We start from the raw sequence: 21,610 nt of genomic DNA on the forward strand, positions 1-21,610 counted from the left end.
TTTGCATCAGTAACATACAGTACTGAGGTGTAATAAGCAAAAGAAATAACTAAGAAAGAGGAACTACAAAGCTTCCTGTGCCACCCTGAATATCAGCCTACACTAGTGTCACAATTATGAAAGGGAGGAAGCAGGTGAGGAAGCAGCTTGTTAAGTCTTGTAAGAAAAACCAGGGACACACCAAAGACCAAAAACCAAACACCAAAAACCGAAAAAGGGATTGAGATGCAGAACAGGGGAGGGGGAGAAGGGTGTACTTTTGAGAGGGTAATGAAAAGGGAGGATGGGTTACATTATGGAAAGCTGATATAATCTGAAGTCACAAGATGATATTATTATTATTATTATTATTATTATTATTATTATTATTACAGTATTATTATCATAATACACTGTCTGATACTGTCTTTTTTGACTCACAGACACATTCCCTTTTTAACTCTCAGCCTGATACTTTCTCTTTCTGAATACACAGCCTAGTAATTTCTCTCTTTGAACTCACAGCCTGTTACTTTCTACTTTTGAACTAATAACCTGATGGTTTGTCTTTTTGAACTCACAGCCTGATATCTTCTCTTACTGAATACACAATCCGATACTATATCTTTTTGAACTCATATCTTTCTTGGCACAGCATGTACAGCCAAATACCAAGATTTGTTCATCTTCTCTTGCCTCTTTCTTATTGCTGGATTCACATATACTTCATGTGTTGTGGTGAAGTACGGTGCCCATTATCATTCATCTGTGGGTGATAACATTCACTGTTGTCCACTACGTCTCACTCAAGCTTCTATGACTCAAGCAAGGAGATAGAGGCCAGGGAGGTGAATGGACCTGAGTAACTGACTGTACATAACACACCACATTTCAAAATTTCAGCTCATGATGAACCAATATTTCAGTTATCACCTACTCAAATTTTATTAACATATTAGATACCTTATCTGAATCTGAATCACAAAAGGCTTGGTTAAGCTTAAGATAAACTTGTGATATGATACGTCTTCTAGCACATATCTGACATTTGCGCAAGGTTTCAACTACACATCGCTACGTTTATATGAACAAGGATCTATTCATTTCAATTACCATGATGTTTGGTCACGAAACACAACAGACTCCTGCCACAACACCATACACCTCATTATGCCAATTATCAAAAACCTACATACAGTAACTACAAAATGCTGCTTCCTGAACACAGGTATCCCTTGTTCACTGATATTCTGGTTAACACAATTTGGACCTGCTTCCTTATTTTTAAACACTTTTATGGTCAACATAATCCTCAGTTTTTGTTTAAGTAATGCTTCAAAGAAGTAACAAACTGTATGGTAGTTAATATTTTTTGAGCTGTAAAGTGAAAATAGCAATGGCGCTGCTGGGAGTAAATGTGAGTGCATCTTGGTCCAGTAAGTCTTTAATATCACATACCCTAAACTGTCTTTTTATTATGCTTCATAATTAAAATTCATCTGTAATGGATTACAGTGGCAGTATGTTGAGCCGTAGGTGGTTATGACTTCACTTAGACTAGTTTTGAACATGAATTTGGTAAAAATAAACCTCATAGGGTCAACCTTGGGACCCCTGGCAACGTATCCTTTGAACCCGTGTTACCATGATGCGATTTGTGTCATCAAAAGTACTTCCCAATGATGCATGGTGATGTAAGGCATATAATTAAAAAGGTCTCAAACTGACATATGGATGTGAGTTGAGTCACAAAACCTACCTCCTACAGTTTCATTTTGATATGAATAGCATCACAGGACCCAGAATAAACAACTTTGAATGAAAATAGTCACTAAACTGCTGCCTTGACCTCACCCAGACAGAAAAATCTTTTGCTGTGCATGGAATGGTCAATGCTGAATCACTTAATTGTTTGGGTTTGGGACAATGCAACCCTATCATTAAGCAAGGGATGCCGGTACAATGTATACACGATATAAATTCCAGTGTAAAATACTGCATACACTGCACTGTATCTAACAGCAACAGTCTACTTTGGAAGAATTACACCCATATTTGTAAAAGCCGTTTACTGAGGAGATACAACAGAAACTGACCTGCACCTTCTTCACTGCTGTACCTCCCCAAGAACAACTTTCTTACGAATAATCTCCCCTTGAAGGAATGTGGATAGAGTGGTAACCCCTCCTTGGGGGAAGGTTTGTGGGGGAAATTTCCTTGGGGTGGTGTGCATGTGTGTACAGTATATTTCTTCCACATGAACAATTCCTGGCATTGTGATACCCAACCATCTAATTGTCCATAGCCAATACCCATGCCAAAAGCCCCTGGTCCGAGTGTCCCCCCCACCAACGTTAACCGAGATTTACTTGTTGTTGTCGGGCTGGGTGGAGGAGTCGGTTGGTGCTGCTTCGTCAGTGGATGGGTTGTTGTTATCAGAGGGAGGCTCGGGGCTTGAGGAGACTGGGGGAGGAGACGAAGTTGGAGGCGCCTCTTCACTGTCTGGTAGGGGTTTGTAAGACTCCTTGGCCTCTATGGAGTTCTCTACATTATCTTCCTCTGTTGTTGTTTTTGTAATGTCCAAGGTTCCTTCGCTACCTTCCAGAGCCCCGTGAGAGTTGCTCCCTTCCTCCTCCACCCCCCCATCATACCACCTGTGAACCCCACCACCAAATGCACATACAAACATCAGCTTAAATTTCCAAGCAAGGAGGTCATATCAGGGGAATGTATCTTATGAATCTAATTTCCAAACCCTCTCATCTCGACCACTCCATTGAGGCATTCGGGGTGACAGTGACGAGTCCCTCTCCTGTGAGCATTATTATTTTTCCAAGCTTTCTTCATAATTTCCTATCTTTGTGTTACCCCCATCCTTCGTCGGGAAGGAAAGGTCTGGATGATGATGATGACGATAACGATAATTACCGGTACTACATTTTACCTGTAACTGCTTATGGATGTAGCGAAAAAGATTTCTCAGTGACATACTTTGCCTTTGTCTGCATGGATTTCTTAAACATCTTTTCATTTGCTCAATTCCAAAAGTTGGCATACGAAATGATAAAGCAATACCTGGTTGGAGGCACAAGGCAAGACAGGAGTATGGAGGCAAGAGAAAATGCATAATATGACAGAAACACTAGACCATACAGCATACAGGGTGTCCAGGGACTTGAAACACTAACTCCAGGAAGTGATTCGATGGCTGAGTTTGAGTGAAAAATTCTACTCTCAACTGTTATGGAGCTGATGACCTTACTGACTGACCTTATGGGTTGATTATGAGGAAGACCATTTTTGCCCATAAGGTCATCAGTAACTCCAACAGTGAAACAGTTGCGAACTAAATGCATGCTAACATAGCATTTTAAACTCAAAATTATCCCTAGAATCACCTACTGAAGTTAGTGCAGCAAGTATTAGGACACTCTGTACTGGCTGGGGGAGGGGGGGACGAAGGAAGAAAGAAATTCTATACAGTAGGTACATATTTGATGAGACTGCATGAAAGTAGTGAACAGAAAATGTGAAAGGGACAATGAGGGAGGGACTATTAAATCTATGTATGTATAACCCTGCTCCAACCACTGTCAGTTTATAACCATCATTATTGGAATTCCACATACCAGTACACAGACTTAACTAATAACTGTACGTTGGTCTGCTCACCTTAACTCAATGGAAATTTTCAATCATTCACATCTGACTTCCTGGAGCTCTCCAAAGGCAGAACAAGACAATACTACATTTCTACATCCTTTCCACCGCATCTTTATAACTAGCATCATATTCTAGTGTTGTTCTCTTGCTAAAATTCAACATTTAATAAGCTAAGATGACAGTTTTAGACCAAGTTAAAATGAACAGAGTATATGCACTACAATCAGGGACGTAAGTTCTTGTAATACCCGTACAATATTCCACTATGCTGTTCCACACATTTGGCATGTCTGTTACTTCTGCTCCTTCATGTATTGTACCAGTCATCAAATGGCAGAAACACAAAAAGACTTGGATAATACGAGAAACATTTTGAAGCATGGACCTTTACTTTCTTAAGTATGACGTTTCACCCTGTTTCATGTTTTTTCAGTTACGGTGTCTGAAGAATCCTGAAACAGGGCGAACCATCTATGTACGAATATAAAGGTCCTTGACTCACAACAGTTCCTTAAATATCCTTAACATACCAAATTTTTCACTGCTTAGAAACATTTGCCAGCCCAGGGCAATGAGAAGCACAAGTAGAGGAATATCTGGCTATTAAATTCCCTGGCTTTACACCTAACTGCTAAAATGAAAAGAATAGCAGTAAAAAAAAAAAAAAAAAGGTAAGATGTACAAATATTAATGATCAGCAATATAACCAACATATACCCATCAAAAACACATTAAACAGTGACGTATCTCCCTGAACACCACACACCACTATTATATCCAGTTTCCAGTGCTGTATCAGTACATATATTGGCATTCACACCTCAGGAGGTTTCTCTGTGGTCAGTTGGTGATGTTGTTGTTTATCCCCATCCCCATTCTGTCTGGTTGAGCAGATCCATTCTTTACCACAGGTGAGCAACTGCTTCTGTGGGGCTGTCCTACAGGCACACTACAGTGCATACTCCCTGCAAGGATCTGGCACTTCCTTACCAGGGTCAGACCAGGGCCTTTCCCCATTGAAAGCTGCAGGGAAACATGATGAGGTCTGGGCCCCGGATGGAAACTGCAGCTGCTTCAGTCCATCCAGGGTGCACAGCACCACCATATGTAGACTCCTTGTCAGTGCTAAAAACAGCAAATTATCTGTCTGACTCTGGGAACAGACGAACTTGACTGTACAATGTTTGGCAAGTGTGTGAGTGAATACAAATATATATACAGTACAAGCAATCTTATATACAAGATAAACTTTTGAAGAGTTTATAAATACAACACAAATACTCTACACACAATACAACAGAGCTTTACTGGCACCAGATCACCTTACTAGTCACTCTGTTTTCATCTGACATGAATGGTCACTCCCACAACTTGTATATAGGTTGTGGTTGTATGGAATTTGACGAGGCTTAGTTATGACATACAAATGAGTGTCCTTGGTCATTAATCAAATTTACCAAACTGAATAATGCTTAAAGCACAGATCTTTGTCAGATGAGAACAAACACACTACATCACCTTATATGTAAAAAAAAAAAAAAAAAAAAAAAAAAAAAATCACATCATGATAAAGTAATTTCACAAAAATATCCAATTAGCCTGCTTACAGATAACACATGATCCATGACCAACACCAGAGATAAAATCAACATTATTGTACAAAGCCACAAATTTTCTTCAAGATATACAATACATCTAAGATTTAACACACATACATAGAACAAACGTCTGATTTAGAACACAAATAATTTGTCCGCTTAGACTACATGACACCGAGACAAAAAAGTGGTAAATTCTGTTACATCACAATATGTGTCCATTACCTTTCATTTCTTATATACTGTTACATTATCTATACATAAATGTACAGGTTTCAATGACACTACATTTAGTGGAGGATAGTCTGTTACGAGTATCATGTGTCATTTGGTATGCCATTTAACATTAATAATGCATAAAGAGGGACCCAAGTACAAAAGTGTGTAAACAGGGACTAAAGTCTGTTCATTTTAGGTAGGCCATCGCAGCCTTACTCCCATCAACCCCAGTTCTCCCCATGCTTCCCTCCATCCCCGCCTCCCCCTCTTCCCCGCAGTTGCATACTTTTGTGTATATTTGTTTAAAATGATAACAACACCTTGTCATACAAAGTAACTAATGCAATACTGTATATATGTAAAAGGCAACACTGTAATGCTGTTCTGCACAGATAGAGAGGCACTGACTATTAACTTATCTCAATAAAGCAATAATATTGCCAACACCAGTCACATAATCCTCTGATAACCCATCTGTCATCCAACTGTCACCTTAGTTGCCTGCCAAGTGTTAAGCATGGAGGACGCTCGTGTTGCTAGCACATCAGCAAGACATCCTATGCTCCATAGTCAAGAAAGAAACTTAATACTGAATGTCTTTCAGTATTTCAACGCAAAGGAAAGTTTGAAGAACATCAAGGAAGCCGAGATCAAGATGGCAGAAGCTGTTCAAGTCAGTCACCGTACTGTTAGAAGAATTATCAGTCAAGGAAGGACGAGTGAATCAGGAGCAATTAAGTTCACTTTCAGGCAAAAGAGATCATGCCATATCTTGAACACCGTGGATGACTTCGACAAAGAAGCTACAAGAAAAGAGATACTTGCCTGCTATGAATGCAAACAGCTACCAACCCTGGATTTACTTTTTGAAAAGGTCAAAGAACCACTTTTAAAATACAAAGAGCGAAGAACTACTCTTCTGAAATTTGTGGACGATCTTGGCTTCAGGTACTGGAAACACTGGAGTTACAGAGCCATACTAATGAAGCAAAATGACATGTTGCTGAGAGGAACAGATATTTGAGAAACATACTGAAAAACAGAAGAAGTTATCAACCAAGACCTGAAATATTCCATGATGAGACCTGGATAAATCAAAATACAAGTGTTGAACGATGCTGGACAACTCAAGATGGTGACGTTGGACCTAAGCTTAAAATTGGCAGAGGAGCAAGATTTATTGTAGTTCACGCTGGGGGAGAAGATGACTTTGTACCAGGCGCCCTCTTACTGTTCAGGTCTAAGACTGTTAATAAAGGAGATTACCATGACTCCATGAACCATGAGACGTTTAAAGAGTGGTTTCTCAAACAACTTCTGCCAAATATTCCACCAGCATCTCTCATAATTATGGACAATGCACCATACCAAGTGAAGAAGCTTAACAAGGCTCCAGCAAGTCAGACCTGCAAAGCTGACATCACCAAATGCTATAAAAGAACGCCATAGATCATGACCCAATACATAAAAGATCTGAACTATTACAAGTGGTACAGAGGTACAAGACAGTTCAGACATATGAAGTGGATGAACTCGCAACTGCAGCAGGTCACCGAATATTGAGACTCCCATCTTACTATTGCCAGTTCAACCCAACTGAAGGATGAAGTAAATAAAAAGAATTCCAATAGTAGCCAAAGCTTGAAAAATGTTAAAAACATAACAAACTGGCCATCTAAAACATAATGAAGACCAACTGGCAGAAGTGCACTGAACATGTACGGAATGCTGAAGAAGATTACCGAAGGAAAGACATAGAATTTGAATACTGTACATGTACGAGTCATTTACAGTTGATTTGTTATCATCTGAGAGCAGCAGTGAAGAATGAAGAAACCAAAAGTGAAGCTTTATTGTTATCAACACTGATGGTATCAAGAAAAATGTGGAAAAAGATTTTAAAAAAAAAATTATATGGGGTGTAACAAGGTCCGCCTCCTAGTGGTGCACCCTGGAAACGTTATAATAATTAATAACAGCCAAATGGACCTACACTTTGTTGTTTCATTTTTGAAGGCTCCAACATGCTGGCGGCTTTGGTCACCTAATGGCAGCTCTCCATGCTGCTCAATTTCTGGCAGCCTCCTTGTTCATTCCCTTAACCCTAAGATCACACTTAATGACCTCATCCCAGGTCTTTTTTGGTCTACCCTTCACAACCTCATCCTAATATTAATGCTTCTCAGTTTCTGCAGCCAATTATCATCCCCCATCCTTTCCACAAGCCCAAACCACCTCAATCTATCTCTCCTCATCACAACACCAACACACTCCAGTCTCATCCTTCGTCTCAACTCTTCCAGCATAAACCTAGCCCCCCCAGGCCTTGCACTCAGAGATGCACTGCACATCCACTTTATCACTGTCATTTCTGTACGTCTGAGCCTGCAAATATCCTCCTCCTTTACTGCCCAGGTCTCACTACCATGCAGCATTACACTCCTGACACATGCTGCATACAAGGATCCCTTATCACACAGGGAGAGCCCTCTCAATGTCAGGGGTGGCAACAGCTCCCTGAACTTCTTCCAAACACTCCTCACCCTAGCCAAAGAGCTAGCTCCAACCCCATCTCCAGCACACAACATGTCTCCCAAATAACAAAACTCTTCCATACCCTTAAGAGACTCACCAGCAAGTTCAATCTTTTCACGCCTGACAATCTCCACCTGCTCTCCCCAAAAACACCACATACATATAATCAGCATTAGCTGATTACTGTACTGTAATATATCACTGAAGTATAAGGTGGCAACACACACGTGCACATGCACACACAAATGCCCGTGCACACACACACACACACACACACACACACACACAGATGATGGTATGACATCGAGTGACAGTGACATGTTTAACTACACTTTTATATTTCTTTACTATTTGAGTGGGTATTGAAATGGCTCTCTATCTGCATAGAACAGCATTACAGTTTCGCCACTTACATGTATGTATATTGCATTCCTTACTTAATATGACAAGGTAGTGTTATCATTTTCAACAAATAAGCACATAATATGCAACAGCGAATAGGAAGGTGAGGTGAGGATGGGGGGGGGAATGCAGAGGGAACTGGAGTTCATGGAAGCGAGGCTATGACAGTGGCCTACCTAATATGAACAAATTTTAGAATGGCTTACATTGGGATCCTCCACATTAAGTGAAATATTCAATTTAGCATGTGGGGTTGTGGCTGATTTAGTGTGTTAAATCTTGGAAATACTGTACAGTATTAAGTACTGAAGGTAATACTGGTACTGATCCTTATGGCTTGACTTTGTCTCTTAGGAAATTATGAAGCTGCATGTGGCAAGGTGTACACTCAATCAAAGAATTATCTTTACACTTTCTTGTCACTATGTGTGAAATCATGGATGAGCTGTCTGAAAATGCTCCTCAGTCACTTTTCATTCATGAGTATGCTTGCTATTACCATCAACATCTTGTGAAGCATGAAGTTTATAAAATATGTGGAACATTGTTCTGAACTACTTGCCTTAGGAAATGGTAACACCAGCAACAATTGCTGTGAAACCTATGATCACTTGCATCCATCCATCCATCCATCATCCAATCCTACATTGCCCCATGAGCATAAAGATAATTTTTTGCTTGAGCGTACCTGTGAAGTGGAATCAGGATTTGGTAGACTTGAGTGGTGAATGAAAGGATGTGTGGCCCATTTCACTGGACAAGTTGCAGAGTAGTTCTTACACAATTGTAATCTTGCCTTTTCCTTGTTTTCTGGACCTTAACTCATCTCACATGAATGTGGGAAAAAGAGGCAGGATGATGGCGATAAAGAAGTTCCCCATTGATATATTTTGCACAATATATCTAAACTTTTTCTGGGAAGTCTCCTATGCCAAGGCAAATGTGGTTTATAATCAGTTGTTCCTATTTACTGATACATACTAGTATACAAGAAACAAATACTTAAAAAAAAAAAAGTTCCATATTGCCTCCTTCAACGTGTCGAGGCCTGAGGTTACGCTACTCAGTCCCAATATTTATAGCAAGAGTGACCAGCCTCACCTACCCCTGGGTGGCAGTACATAAGCAAAAAACCCCAACCATCCCTCAGATGGAAACTCTTACAAGTTCAATCCAGTTGGAGCACCTGACTTACTAAACCATTGGGAATCATCTGGTTTTACCACCACATGTAGTAAATGGTTTCCTGAGTTACAGGCAACCAATTGGTTTGTCACTCAGTGTTGAGTCACCTGAAGGCAGCACAACATCAAATAAATGAGTGGAAGATGGGCCCCCCTACCTATCACAAAACTGCAGACTGATAATAAAAATTCCAATAATGACTGACTGACAGGTCTCGTGCTTCCATTTACAGAAATCCATTTTAGAGTGGAGGTTTTCCCATATTTACAAAGAATTTTCACCACTTGCACATACGTATTTTATATATATATATATATATATATATATATAAAATTTGGTTTTACGCCAGGTATCCCTGAAGGGCTAAGGCGTTGCCTCTGGGTAGAGGACTTTTGGATTGGAGCGTGTAGCATTTTATGAACGGAATATATATATATACTGTATATTTATATATATATATTTTCAAGATCTATTTTCTTTAGCCCTTTAACCAGATGATGTATTTTTATTTTTAGTCTTGCTATACATGGAGAGAATGGAGTGAGAGACTGACTAGGAAAGTGTATTTAAGGGAGATGGAGGGGGAAAGGGAATGTAGGGACTGAAGATGAGCTGGAAGGACAGAGTGGGGAGAGACACCAATGATGGTGGTGTACGCTGGAGGGTAATCAGACTGAGGGCAGGAACAGGTGTGACTGACTAGGAAAGTTTATAGAAGTGAGGTGAAGGAAATGGGAAGAGGGGACCTTCAGGGGGAGACTGATAACATGACTGAGGAAAAGGGTGGAATGGTATCTGTACAAGGGTGGTTTGGGATGGAGTGAGGTAGCCTGATGGCAAAAGACAGGGTAACATGGAGGCAATCTGCTTGTGACCACCCCCTCTGGGATTATGGTGTCTGGCTATAGACAGACACACAGATTATTCAAATGATTTTACTCAGCTTTAGGACAGACATTTCAAACTGGTGAGGTTAGGTACAGCCTCCAATAACCTCACAAATATGACCTGCCTTTCCTAACCAGAATATAACCAACCAAAAATACTGTAGTAAGAATGTAAAGAGACAGATGGCTCTCCAAATAATTCTGTTAAGCTTTACGACAGATTTTCAAACTGGTGAGGGTGCTACATAAACTTTACCAAAACTAGAGGCCTTTCCTAGGGAGAATAAAGTCATATGAGAGTACTGCCACAAAATGTTATGATTATATAAACAAACAATCACATGATGACCAATCGAAATATGAGGTCGACTGATAGCAAGAACTGAAAATGAAAAAGACATCATCTGCTTAAATGGTATAAGACTTTCTCCATGACTGATGATGAGCTGGATTACTCATTTGAGTTATAGGAGGGGTAAACACACACACACACACACACACAGACACACACAGACATATACACGGTGCAATAAAAGTATTAATCTGCAAAAAATGAGTAGAAAAAAAAACACATGCAGCTAGTAGAAAAACCACATGACAGTCAAAACCAAGAATTATCGGGAGAAAATTATTGGGAGGAAATTGTTGACATGCTGGGAATGAGAGGGATAAGTCCAACAACAACTAGGTCAACCCCTTCAGGTCAAGGATGCCTTTTTTTTTTTTTTAGTTTATTCTTGTTAACTTCTGACAATTTTATTCTGCTTAGAGTATTTTTAAAACTGGGGAGTTGCAAGTACATCTATTAAGTGGTATTGAAGGCTTTGAAGCATCTCTTCCTTAGCAAGTTATTTTGTATATTACATTTTGGCATCCTCCTGTATGGTATCTGTTCCATTCTACTATCAACATACTGTAGTGTGCATCAGAAACACTGAAGAGGACACTAAGGTGCAGTGTGTAGAATGAATCAACTCAGAAGAGGTGCTAGGAAATTTCCAAAACCACTTATGATACCCCTTCAACACCAGCAGACTTTCCTAAGTTACATAAAATTATCTGGTAGCAGCATGAATACAGTAAAAAGGATGTCATCTAGATTTAAGTCAAAAACTTTTTTTTTTTTCCTACCTCCAGACAATTTTATGAAATTCAGGAAAAGCCTCTCATATGGAAGGCACCGATGAAGGTTACTTCTATTTCTCCAGTTCTAAGGCTGTGTCTGCATCAAATGCTTGTTGGTGTGGCCAGGAGTTCTGCATCATTATAACCTAAAGAAGCTCTCATCCACGCCCGCTGCATCCACTGGATTACAGCGATGCAAAACTCCTACACATGTCAGCAATCATTTGGTGTGGACATGGCCTAAGTCTCCCCTATGCTGAATAAAACTGCCCAAAAATGGAAAGAATAAAATAAATAATACAGGTCTGCCATAAGACTGAAGGGGTTTTTCCTATGCTCAGAGTCATGAGAGTTAAGTCAAAGTTCCACTGTGAAAATTAAACAGTTTTAATGAACTTTCATCATGTTTAAAACTTGAATCTACAAACTATATTGAATAAATGCTAAATATTTATTAATCCTGTCTTAAAATGAAACACTACTTCAGTGCTGTAGATCAACAGGTAAATAAAAAAAAAAAAAAAAAATCCACACACAATAAGACATTAATGCAGTCACAATCATATATCACAGAAAACTGTGCATTTAAAGTTACAGCACTTTTTACTTTTTTTTTTTTGGGGGGGGGGGATTCCAAAAGATTTAGCCATACAGTTTCATTTTTTTTTTTAAGTTATATTTCAGTAAAACAGTACAGTACAGTATTTTGGATTGCACATAAATTAATTTACATGCACTTGATTCATGTAGAGTGTCAAACTTCTCTTATCAGTAAAAACAATAGCACAGGGAAGAATTTTATCCACAAATGGAAATGCTAGAGTACTTTTACCTTAACTTGGCCTATACTTTTGTCCTTTTGCACCTTATTTCACACAGCTTTGTGGCAAAATAAGACAGAACTACAGATCTACATAATCTTCTCCATAACACCTCCTCATGACTAGCATCATATTCTAGTGTTAATCTCTTGCTAAAACTCAGAATTAAAGAGGATGAGACATCAGTTTTAGGACAAGTTAGTGTAAAAATCACACAGTAGTTCTTGTTGATGATGCTGTGACCCTATTTAAACCTGGTGGACCGCAGGCTCAAGTTATATAATATACATATTGTATGATATGATATACAATATGTATTTTTGTTTTCTTTTTTTTACTGAGTTTTACACCATGTCCCTTTTTTTCTATAAGAGCAAAGGCGTTGCCCCTGGGTAGAGGATTCAGGTTTGGAGCATGTAGCACTTAAGACCGGATGCCCTTCCTGATGTCTACCAATGACCTTGGTTGGACATGAACCTCCAACCCTTCGGCCAAAGCAGAGTGCTCGAACCCACTAAGTCACGGCTGCTACACCACTTGGTGATGGGAGAGCGCTCCCTTTCCCAGCAGGGCAGCTACTTGGGAGAGGCACGAACTCTCAACCCTTCGGTCTTGAGCCAGGCAATCTACCACTAAGCCATCCTGCCCCCTGATGATATATCTATCTATCTATTGCCAGACGCCTCAATCCCGTTTGGGGTGGCCACAAACAAATCGCCTCCAAGTTGCCCTGTCCCCCGCCATTTCACTGCCCTGCTCCCAACTCACACCCCCCTCTCTCATATACCTCTCCACCCCATCCCTCCATCTCATCCTCGGCCTCCCCCTCCCTCTTCCCCCCTCCACCTCACTCATATACACTCTCTTCGTCAGTCTTTCACCCTCCATCCTCTCCACATGGCCAAACCACCTCAGTGTGTTCCTCATAACGCTTCCTATCACATCCACATCCACACCACAACGCTCCTTTATATCCTCGTTCGTCAGCCTGTCTCTCCACGTGACTGACGATATATGATTTTATTTAATTTGATTTGGTTGATATAATTTGATTTGATGACTTGTATGGCTAAACCTCTTGAAAATCTCCTGATAATTAATCTTAAAACAGTAAACATACTCCCTGGGATAATACAGGCTACTCACATGGACGGAGAATTGGCATTATGAGGACTAGAAGGCTCGATGACTGAAAGAGGGCGGGGGGCAGCTGCTCGCTTCACTTTGTATGTCCCTTTGGCACATTCCTTTGATAGTTTGTCTGCGATGGCTTCTAGCTCCTTGGCAACCTGAGATGAGAATGGAGAAAAATCAGACATTACTCATACAGTACTTTCACAACCAAACACCCAAACCTCCTCATATTTCCTTGCACCTTGCCATGGGGAAGGGACCTCGCTTGACCCTGGTAAGGCTGTGTCTACCACAAGGAGGTGCCAGATTCCTACACAAGGTCTGTACTTTACCTATAGGATGGCCCCACAGAGGTACTTGCCTATCCGTGGTCAACAGGTCTGCACGGCTAGACAGACTGGGGTTAAGTATCAACATCAACAACAACTCAGGGGAGATTTATGTGACTTTGCAGCTTATTTTTCATGGCTCAATGTGAGAATATGACAATACTACAGCAATAGCTCTACATACTTTCCAAAGTATTCCTATGATTTTATAGCTTATTTCTCACTGCTCAATGACAATGTCAGCAATATGACTATCCTTTTCACAGCACTTCTTCATAGTTAGCTCCATATTCTGGAGCTAATCTCGTGTTACAGTTCAATGGAAGAATAACACAATACTATGTCTCTACATCCTTTCCACAGCACTCCTTCATAACTTGCTATAAATTCTTATGTTAATCTCTTGTTAAAACTTAGCATTCAAGGTAGAGGGATGGCAATTTTAGGCAAAGTTAAAATGAAAAGAGTACCGACTCATAACATACCTTGCTTGATTCTGCCATAACAGTTGCCTCAGCTGCAAAAAGTGTCTGGAGGTGGGCAGCAATGTTGGGAATCCTCTGGTCGTAAAGCTGGGGTAATTCATCGTACAGTTCCTGGGGGTAAAAAATGGGGATAAGGAATGCTAGTGGGAAAAAAAAAAAAGGACAGTAATAAAAAAGTTCATAGGGAAAGTGAGGAAAAAATGGAGATAAGGAAAGTTAATATAATGGAGATAAGAAAAGCTAGAAAGAAAAGAGATGAGGAAGGCTACAAACAAACGGAGATACTGAATAGAAAGCTAGAAAAAATGGTTAGGGAATGCTTGAAAAAGAAAAAAAAGAGAGATATGAGAAGTTAAAGAAAATGGAGATGTGGAAAGGCACAGCCTGCCTGGAGGTTTGTTTTTGTTCTTTACATGCTCACTTATGAACTACACTGACAAACACAGGGACAAAAATAGAAGGTTGGAACTGTTAAATCACCAGTCATGAGGAAGATGAGCTAAAGGGGTTGCTCTCTCTGAAAAACAAAAAATAAAAAATGATGGGACTTCATAAACAAAGCACTGCCACACACTGCCTGGGGGGGGGGGGCTGTGCTAACAAATGCTGGACCTGATGGATTTTACTACTGAAATTCGCTACTATGAATTAACATCATCGCTTTTTCCTAGGATCTTTCAGTCAAATGTTTCATTCTGAATGTTTTACTTTGTAAACAGGATGCACTATACTGTATGTGACTGTGCAATACTCAACTATATTAAGGTACAGTATATGGCACATTTGATGCTTGTTCTTGGCAACAATTGTATAATGCTACAAACAGTATTCATACTGCATTTCCGAAAAAATTACAATTCAATAACTCCTTCTGTAACGCACAAAAATGAAAACTAAGGTTGATAGTGAATCAACTCTGAACTTTAATATTCATTAATATGCACAGTTTTAGTATACTCAGTACAGAACACCAGTACCTCTGAATCTTCATTATGAATAACTGATGATGACTGTTGACAAAAGTTCTAATAAGTAAAACTAAAACTGCATTTTCCCCTCTCATTCACAATTCAACGGATGGTATTTTGTGATACAGTCAAACCATGAGAGGCAGGGCTGGATAAGCTAAAGAAAAAATAGGATATTAGAGATCTTTGTCATTTAAAAAAATGCTACTGTTTATCAAACCTTATTGAGTGCCTCATAGGTGACTCTGGCAGACTCTAGGGCATCCCTGGCACGAGCAATCTTGTATTCATCTCTGCTGCGGGCACGCTGAAGGTTCTCAAGCTGGTGGCGTTGACTGTCATAGTCTACAAGCTTACGACCACGCTTGTCAATCTTTTTCTGCAAAGGGAAATTATGAATGAATATACTGTAGGCAAATAAAAAATAAAATCTAAAGGACTCACACTTCCTCTTAACCCTGTCAATTAGATGATGTAATTTTCAGTTCATTGCTGCTGTCTCCAGAGAATTTTAGTTAGCTTCAGATATTTTTCAAACTGGAGTGGCCAGAAATCGCCGTCACTGACCCCATGACTGGAAGAACTGTCCCCTTAAAGTAAATAAAATCACCTAGAGATAACAAAAATACATAAATTGAATATTATGACACTGGACAGAACTGGTTAATGAATTCCTGTATTGAGTCTGGTGAAGGTGTAACTGATATTTTCTATGGACTGGGAGCTAAACAAAATGCCAAAACCAGCTACAGTATACTCTTTTCATCTTAACCAGGCCCAGGCTTTGTTCTTTTGCAGCTTATTTCATAGTTCAGTGGCAGAAAATGATGGTGTTACAATTCTATATCCTTTATAGAACTCCCTTTGATCACTAGCATCATACTCAAAGATCTATTACTACAACTCAGCATTCAACAAACAGAAATGGCAATTTTATGCCAAGTAAAAATGAAAGGAGAATAATTACTTCCCAACAGTTGCTGGAAATTTTAGGTGGATAACAGCAGCATTATTACAGGTCAGGGATGTGTTCCAATACACCTGTATCAAAACATCTGGGAAATTTGACTAAAGACAATTCTCATTCAAGCTATCTATCTATCTATCAACACCAGTAATCCCATAAGGAGTAGTTAAATATGAACTGTCTTCATGTCACCCTGTCTGCTGCCACCTGACTGTCCTCTCCCCAACTTACGTCCTCCTCTCCCATACATATAACCACCCCATCCCTCCATCTCACCCATGGTCTCCTCCTCCCCATCCCTCCTTTACCACATCTTCATACACTCTCCTAGTTAGCTCATTTCCCATCTGCTCCATGTGGTTAACCATCTCCAATTACTTTTCTAATGCTTTCTAGAACATCCACATCAACACAAGATTTCATATCCAAATTAGTGTGTGTGTCTTACCACATAACTGAATATGTCCCTCATTCAAACTACCACAAAAATGTGGAGATTATGACAAGCAAATCTCTCTCTCTCTCTCTCTCTCTCTCTCTCTCTTAAATTATCCCAAACAGTACCAGCATACCTCCAAAAATACTCTTTCCCCCTACCTCACCCATGGTCCCTCCACTCCCCTTCCCTTTCATTCCCCCCCTTCCCTCCCCTCCCCTTTCATTCCCCCCCCCCTCCTCTCCCCTCCCAGTCTATCCTCGTCATCTAGCTCCCTCTACTCCCCTCCCCTTTCATTCCCACCACCCACACGTTACTTGGATTTTTAATGGAATAATTTATCCCAACAGACAATCTTGCTGTAAGTCAACAAGCCTCCTGTTACGAGTACCTGTACTTCCTATGTTCTTTCCTCCACCCCCCCCACCCCTCCTTTTTATCTTTCTCCCCCTGTCCCCTTGCTCCCTCCCCCCCTCCCCCTTGGCTACTCCGTCTTCACGATCCTCTCTTTCCCTTTCCTCTCTCTCTTTCTCCTTTATCTCCTCTTCCTCCTCCTCCTCCTGTCTCCCACCATTAGTCTCACCCTGCTTTCCCCTCAGATCCCCCTCTGCCCCCTTCCTCCCTCTCCTCCTTCCCCTTACCCATCTCTCGCTCTTCTCCCCTCGCAACCCTCTTCTTCCCCTTTGGGCTCCTAAACGTCATAGGGAGGTTAGGAGGAAAGTAAGACAGAGACAAACCACAGACGGTGAAATACAAGATAGTTGAAGTAGACAGTGGTACGGTGTAAAGAAAGAATTATAGCTGCAGGGTGTAGGGTAGTTCTGCCCTCATCCCCCTTTCCCTAAAGTTTCTTCCACTCCCCCTCCCCACCTAACCTCTTCCTCCCTATTCCCCCACACTGTCGTCCGTGTCAGGAATGCGGTAGTACTAGTGGTGTTAAACGAACATTCTTTTTAGTTTTAACCTGTCGCGTGGAGCCAGACAGACTTGCCGGTGCCTACACACTGCCAGTACCGGACAAGTAGCCAAGTACCACCTGCACCACTTTATATATATATATATATATATATATATATATATATATATATATATATATATATATATATATATATATATATATATATTAACGGCCTAAAATTGCCATGCCTCCATCTTGAATGCTGACTCTACACAACACATCATCACCTGCGCCACTGAGACGTATACTTATATTCTATACTCTATTTGCTCTAACTTATGTGGTGAGTGGCGCTGACCATCATCCATTCGCTTGATGTAGTGCTGCCTACTTCTTTATGTGAGTGTACACAAAGTGACAAGTGTAATGGTTTCCTGTAATGCAGGCACCACCTTCGTGGTGACCATATAACTAACTAAGGGGTGAAGCGCACTGGGTTGCCTCTGTAAACTGGGGGGAAAGACGAAATTTTCGGCGTCCATCCAGGAACCAAATTTCCACACTCTTCCCCACGCCTCACTGTGGCAAGGCGCTGTCCACCTTAAGGGTACACCGGGTAACTGCACTGAACGCCCGACCCTCCAGGGCGATTGTTTGCCTGCGGTTGATGGGTCTGCTCGGCTAGATAGACCGGAGTTACGGTACTACTACCACCACTACTACTACTACTATTACTACTACAATTACTTTAATTTGGCCTAAAACTGCCATCTCCATACTGAATGCTGAGAAGTAACATTATTAACACTAGACTATGGTGCTAGTCACGAAGAAGTGTTATGGAAGGCATTTAGGGATGTAGCATAGTCTTTTCTTGCCACTAGGCTAGGTGAAACAGGCTACAAAAGGACGAAGCTAAACTCTGTGCCAAGCTAATGTAAACCACGTACAGGATGCGGGATTACATTTTGGTTTAAGTAACGCCACACTATTTCATTCGCCACTGATGCTCTCCGGTTATGTATTTAGAGAGGGACGCCTTCACGTGGTAGCACCGATATAACCCACCAGTGTAATATAGCAGGGGTGGTGGGCCAACGCCAAAACTCACCCTGACTCACTCTTACCCAATCCCCCTCACTCCCCTTCACCCTTTCCCTCACCCTCACCCTCGCCACCCATACAACACACTTTTACATACCCTTACCCACTCCCTCTCCCTAACCCGCTTCTCTCTCCCCTTCACCCTCTCCCTTTACCTCTACCTCTACCTCACCTTCACCCTCACCACCCCTACACCACACTTTTACACGTCATACGCACACGTTATGACACACACACACACACACACACACACACACACACACACACACACACACACACACTTCAACATGACACATGACCCACTATCATTCACACACTCACACTTACTTCACCCTCCCTATCACTCATGTTCTCTCTCTCTCTCTCTCTCTCTGTTTTAAAATGTGATCACGTATGGGATAGGAACGAGTCTCCTTGGTTATTAACCGAATCAATCCTATTACCTGACTACACTTGGTCATCTCCTGAGCTGAGAGAGAGAGAGAGAGAGAGAGAGAGAGAGAGAGAGAGAGAGAGAGGGGCTGTCCATGGTGCCAAGCAGTGTGGCCAATGTTAGGATGAGCGCAGAAAACACACACACACACACACACACACACACACACACACACACACACACACACACACACACACACACACACACACACACACACACACACACACACACACACACGAGAAGCAGCGGAACACTAATAAACACACAGAGGTGATGATGGATATGTATTAAACAATGGGAGAAAATAAGAGAGAACAATTTTTACACTTGCCTTCCGGCCCCTCCCCAGCCCACCACCCAATGCCCTTCCTGTCTCGCTGTCGAAGATCTTGTTGCAAATTCTCAGGATCATTTCGGTTTCAGGGTAAATTCCGTAGTTTCAGGAGTTATACCATCCTTCTGTCCTTCCATCCTCTTCTGTCTGTCTTTCCTTCATTCTTTCCTCGTCCTTCTGCCTACGGGTGACTTTACACTCCCTCTGTCGTCTTTCTTTCCTTTATTCTTTTCTCTTCCTTCTGCCTGTGGGTGACTCTACACTGAGTGACAAGCCAAATGGTTTCCTGTACACCAGGAAACCATTTACTACGCTGGGTGGTAACCATATGACCAAATTTTGGCGCCTGGTGGTTTAGTGGGTAATTATGGCGCTCCAATCGGATTGAGCCGGTGAAGGTTTATATCCAAGGGGTGGTTGGGGTTTATTGCTCACTCAGGGATGAGTGACGCTGGTCACTCTCATCTTAAACGTCAGGACCAACTTGCCTAGCCCTGGGCTCCTACGCTCCCCATGGGGCAACGTAGGATTGGATGATGGATGGATTATTATTATTGTTATTATTATTATTACTATTGTTGTTGTTGTTGTTGTTATTATTTCGTGAGCATCAATTACATGAAGGAGTCACACACATTCAGGGGCATCCAAACGACTATGTATTTAAAACTTCTGACATTCCATGGAAACCAAAGACTGGGAAAGCGTCAACGCCTATCCACGACACGAAGGAAATTAATAACGTTAAGGATAAACAGTAAATAATACACGAGGAGAAAAGTATATACTGTATTTGAAATGCAGAGGAACAAGAATGCACGAATAGGAAGAATGTAAAGATGTATATATTATTTCCTGCCTCATACTCTCACCCTATACTGCTTTCCTTCACTCTAAAATGCCTCATTCTTCACCCCACACTCTCACCCTATACCGTAACCTACCTAACCTCACCCCTCCTCACACCCTCTTCACATCAGCCTGCCTCACCCTGCCACAGCCCTGCCTCACCCTGCCACAGCCCTGCCTCACCCTGCAACAGCCCTGCTTCACCCCTCTGTCTCGCCCTATCATGGTCATGCCTCACCCCTCTGCCTCACCCTGCCTACCCCTACACTGGCATTCAGCGCCCATTAGTGTATCGCTGATATCAAAGCACTACATTTGCCTCCCACTGACAAGCACTCCTCATACATCACCTCTCTCTCTCTCTCTTTTTCTCTCAGGTAAGAAAAAAGAAAAAGTTACAGCTAAGTAGTGTTCCCAACAGCAACGAGAGAATCCGTTCGCCACCTTCCTTCCTTCCTTCAGTCCTCCGTCCTTCTTTCCTTCCTTCCTTCAGTCCGTCCGTCCTTCTTTCCTGCTTTCCTTCCATCATTCCGTCCTTTCATCTGTCCTTCCTTCCTTCCTTCCTTCCTTCCATCTGTCCTTCCTCTCTCCAACTAACCACCCATAAACCCTCACCCCTACGCCATTTCCACACACACACACACACACACACACACACACACACACACATCCAGTCAGTTCATCCTTCTTTCCTTCCTTCCTACACTTCACAATCTTAAGCCAGTCTCAGCCATGTCTTTCTCTTCCCTTTACACCTCAATTCCTGCTCTTCTCTCTCATCTCTTCTCATGGTTTCTCTCCTCCTCCCTTGTCTTGTCTCCCTTCACCTCGTCTGAACCTATTACCCTGACCATATTCTAAACAATTCTATTTCACTTCAATTTTCTTTTTATTCCATTCTCATTTTCTATCTCCGTCCCACCTATCCATTCTTTTTGCTTCCCTCCCCTCTCCTCCCCTCCACTGTCGCCCTCCCTCCCTCCTTCCATCCACCCTTCTTTCCCTCCATCCATCCATACATCCTTCCTTCTTTCCCTTCATCCATCCATTTATTCATCCATTCTTCCTTCCCACCTTCCTTCCTTAGCGTTCCCTCCCCTCCGTCCTTCCTTCCTTCCCTGTTGTTCCTTCCCCTCCCCTCCTTCCCTGCTGTTCCCTCCCCTCTCCTTCCCTCCATCACCCAGCCTAGACTCTCTCCCTTAAACCATTACGACACTTACCAGCTTCCTCGCCCTTATTCCCCTATACCTCTTCCTATT

The 21,610-nt window shown here is 41.5% G+C and overlaps 1 protein-coding gene across 3 annotated transcripts in view; it reads right to left on the reverse strand.

The window, feature by feature from the left end:
- Amph (amphiphysin) overlaps positions 1 to 21,610 on the reverse strand; it is a 145,128-nt gene that overhangs the window by 15,883 nt on the left and 107,635 nt on the right. For 2 of the 3 annotated variants that reach the window (XM_080276135.1, XM_080276126.1), the window contains exons 4-6: positions 15,551 to 15,709; positions 14,363 to 14,473; positions 13,561 to 13,703 (exon numbers count right to left, since the gene is read on the reverse strand). In XM_080276135.1, coding sequence (XP_080132261.1) covers positions 13,561 to 13,703; positions 14,363 to 14,473; positions 15,551 to 15,709 — 413 coding nt within the window. Of the gene's footprint in view, positions 1 to 2,348; positions 2,634 to 13,560; positions 13,704 to 14,362; positions 14,474 to 15,550; positions 15,710 to 21,610 lie in introns of all 3 variants that reach the window. The other variant, XM_080276119.1, reaches the window with a different exon arrangement.

The sequence above is a fragment of the Coenobita brevimanus genome, chromosome 7 (genome assembly GCF_032717465.1).
Source record: "Coenobita brevimanus isolate Jiangsu-jjx chromosome 7, ASM3271746v2, whole genome shotgun sequence".
Taxonomy (NCBI): domain Eukaryota; kingdom Metazoa; phylum Arthropoda; class Malacostraca; order Decapoda; family Coenobitidae; genus Coenobita; species Coenobita brevimanus.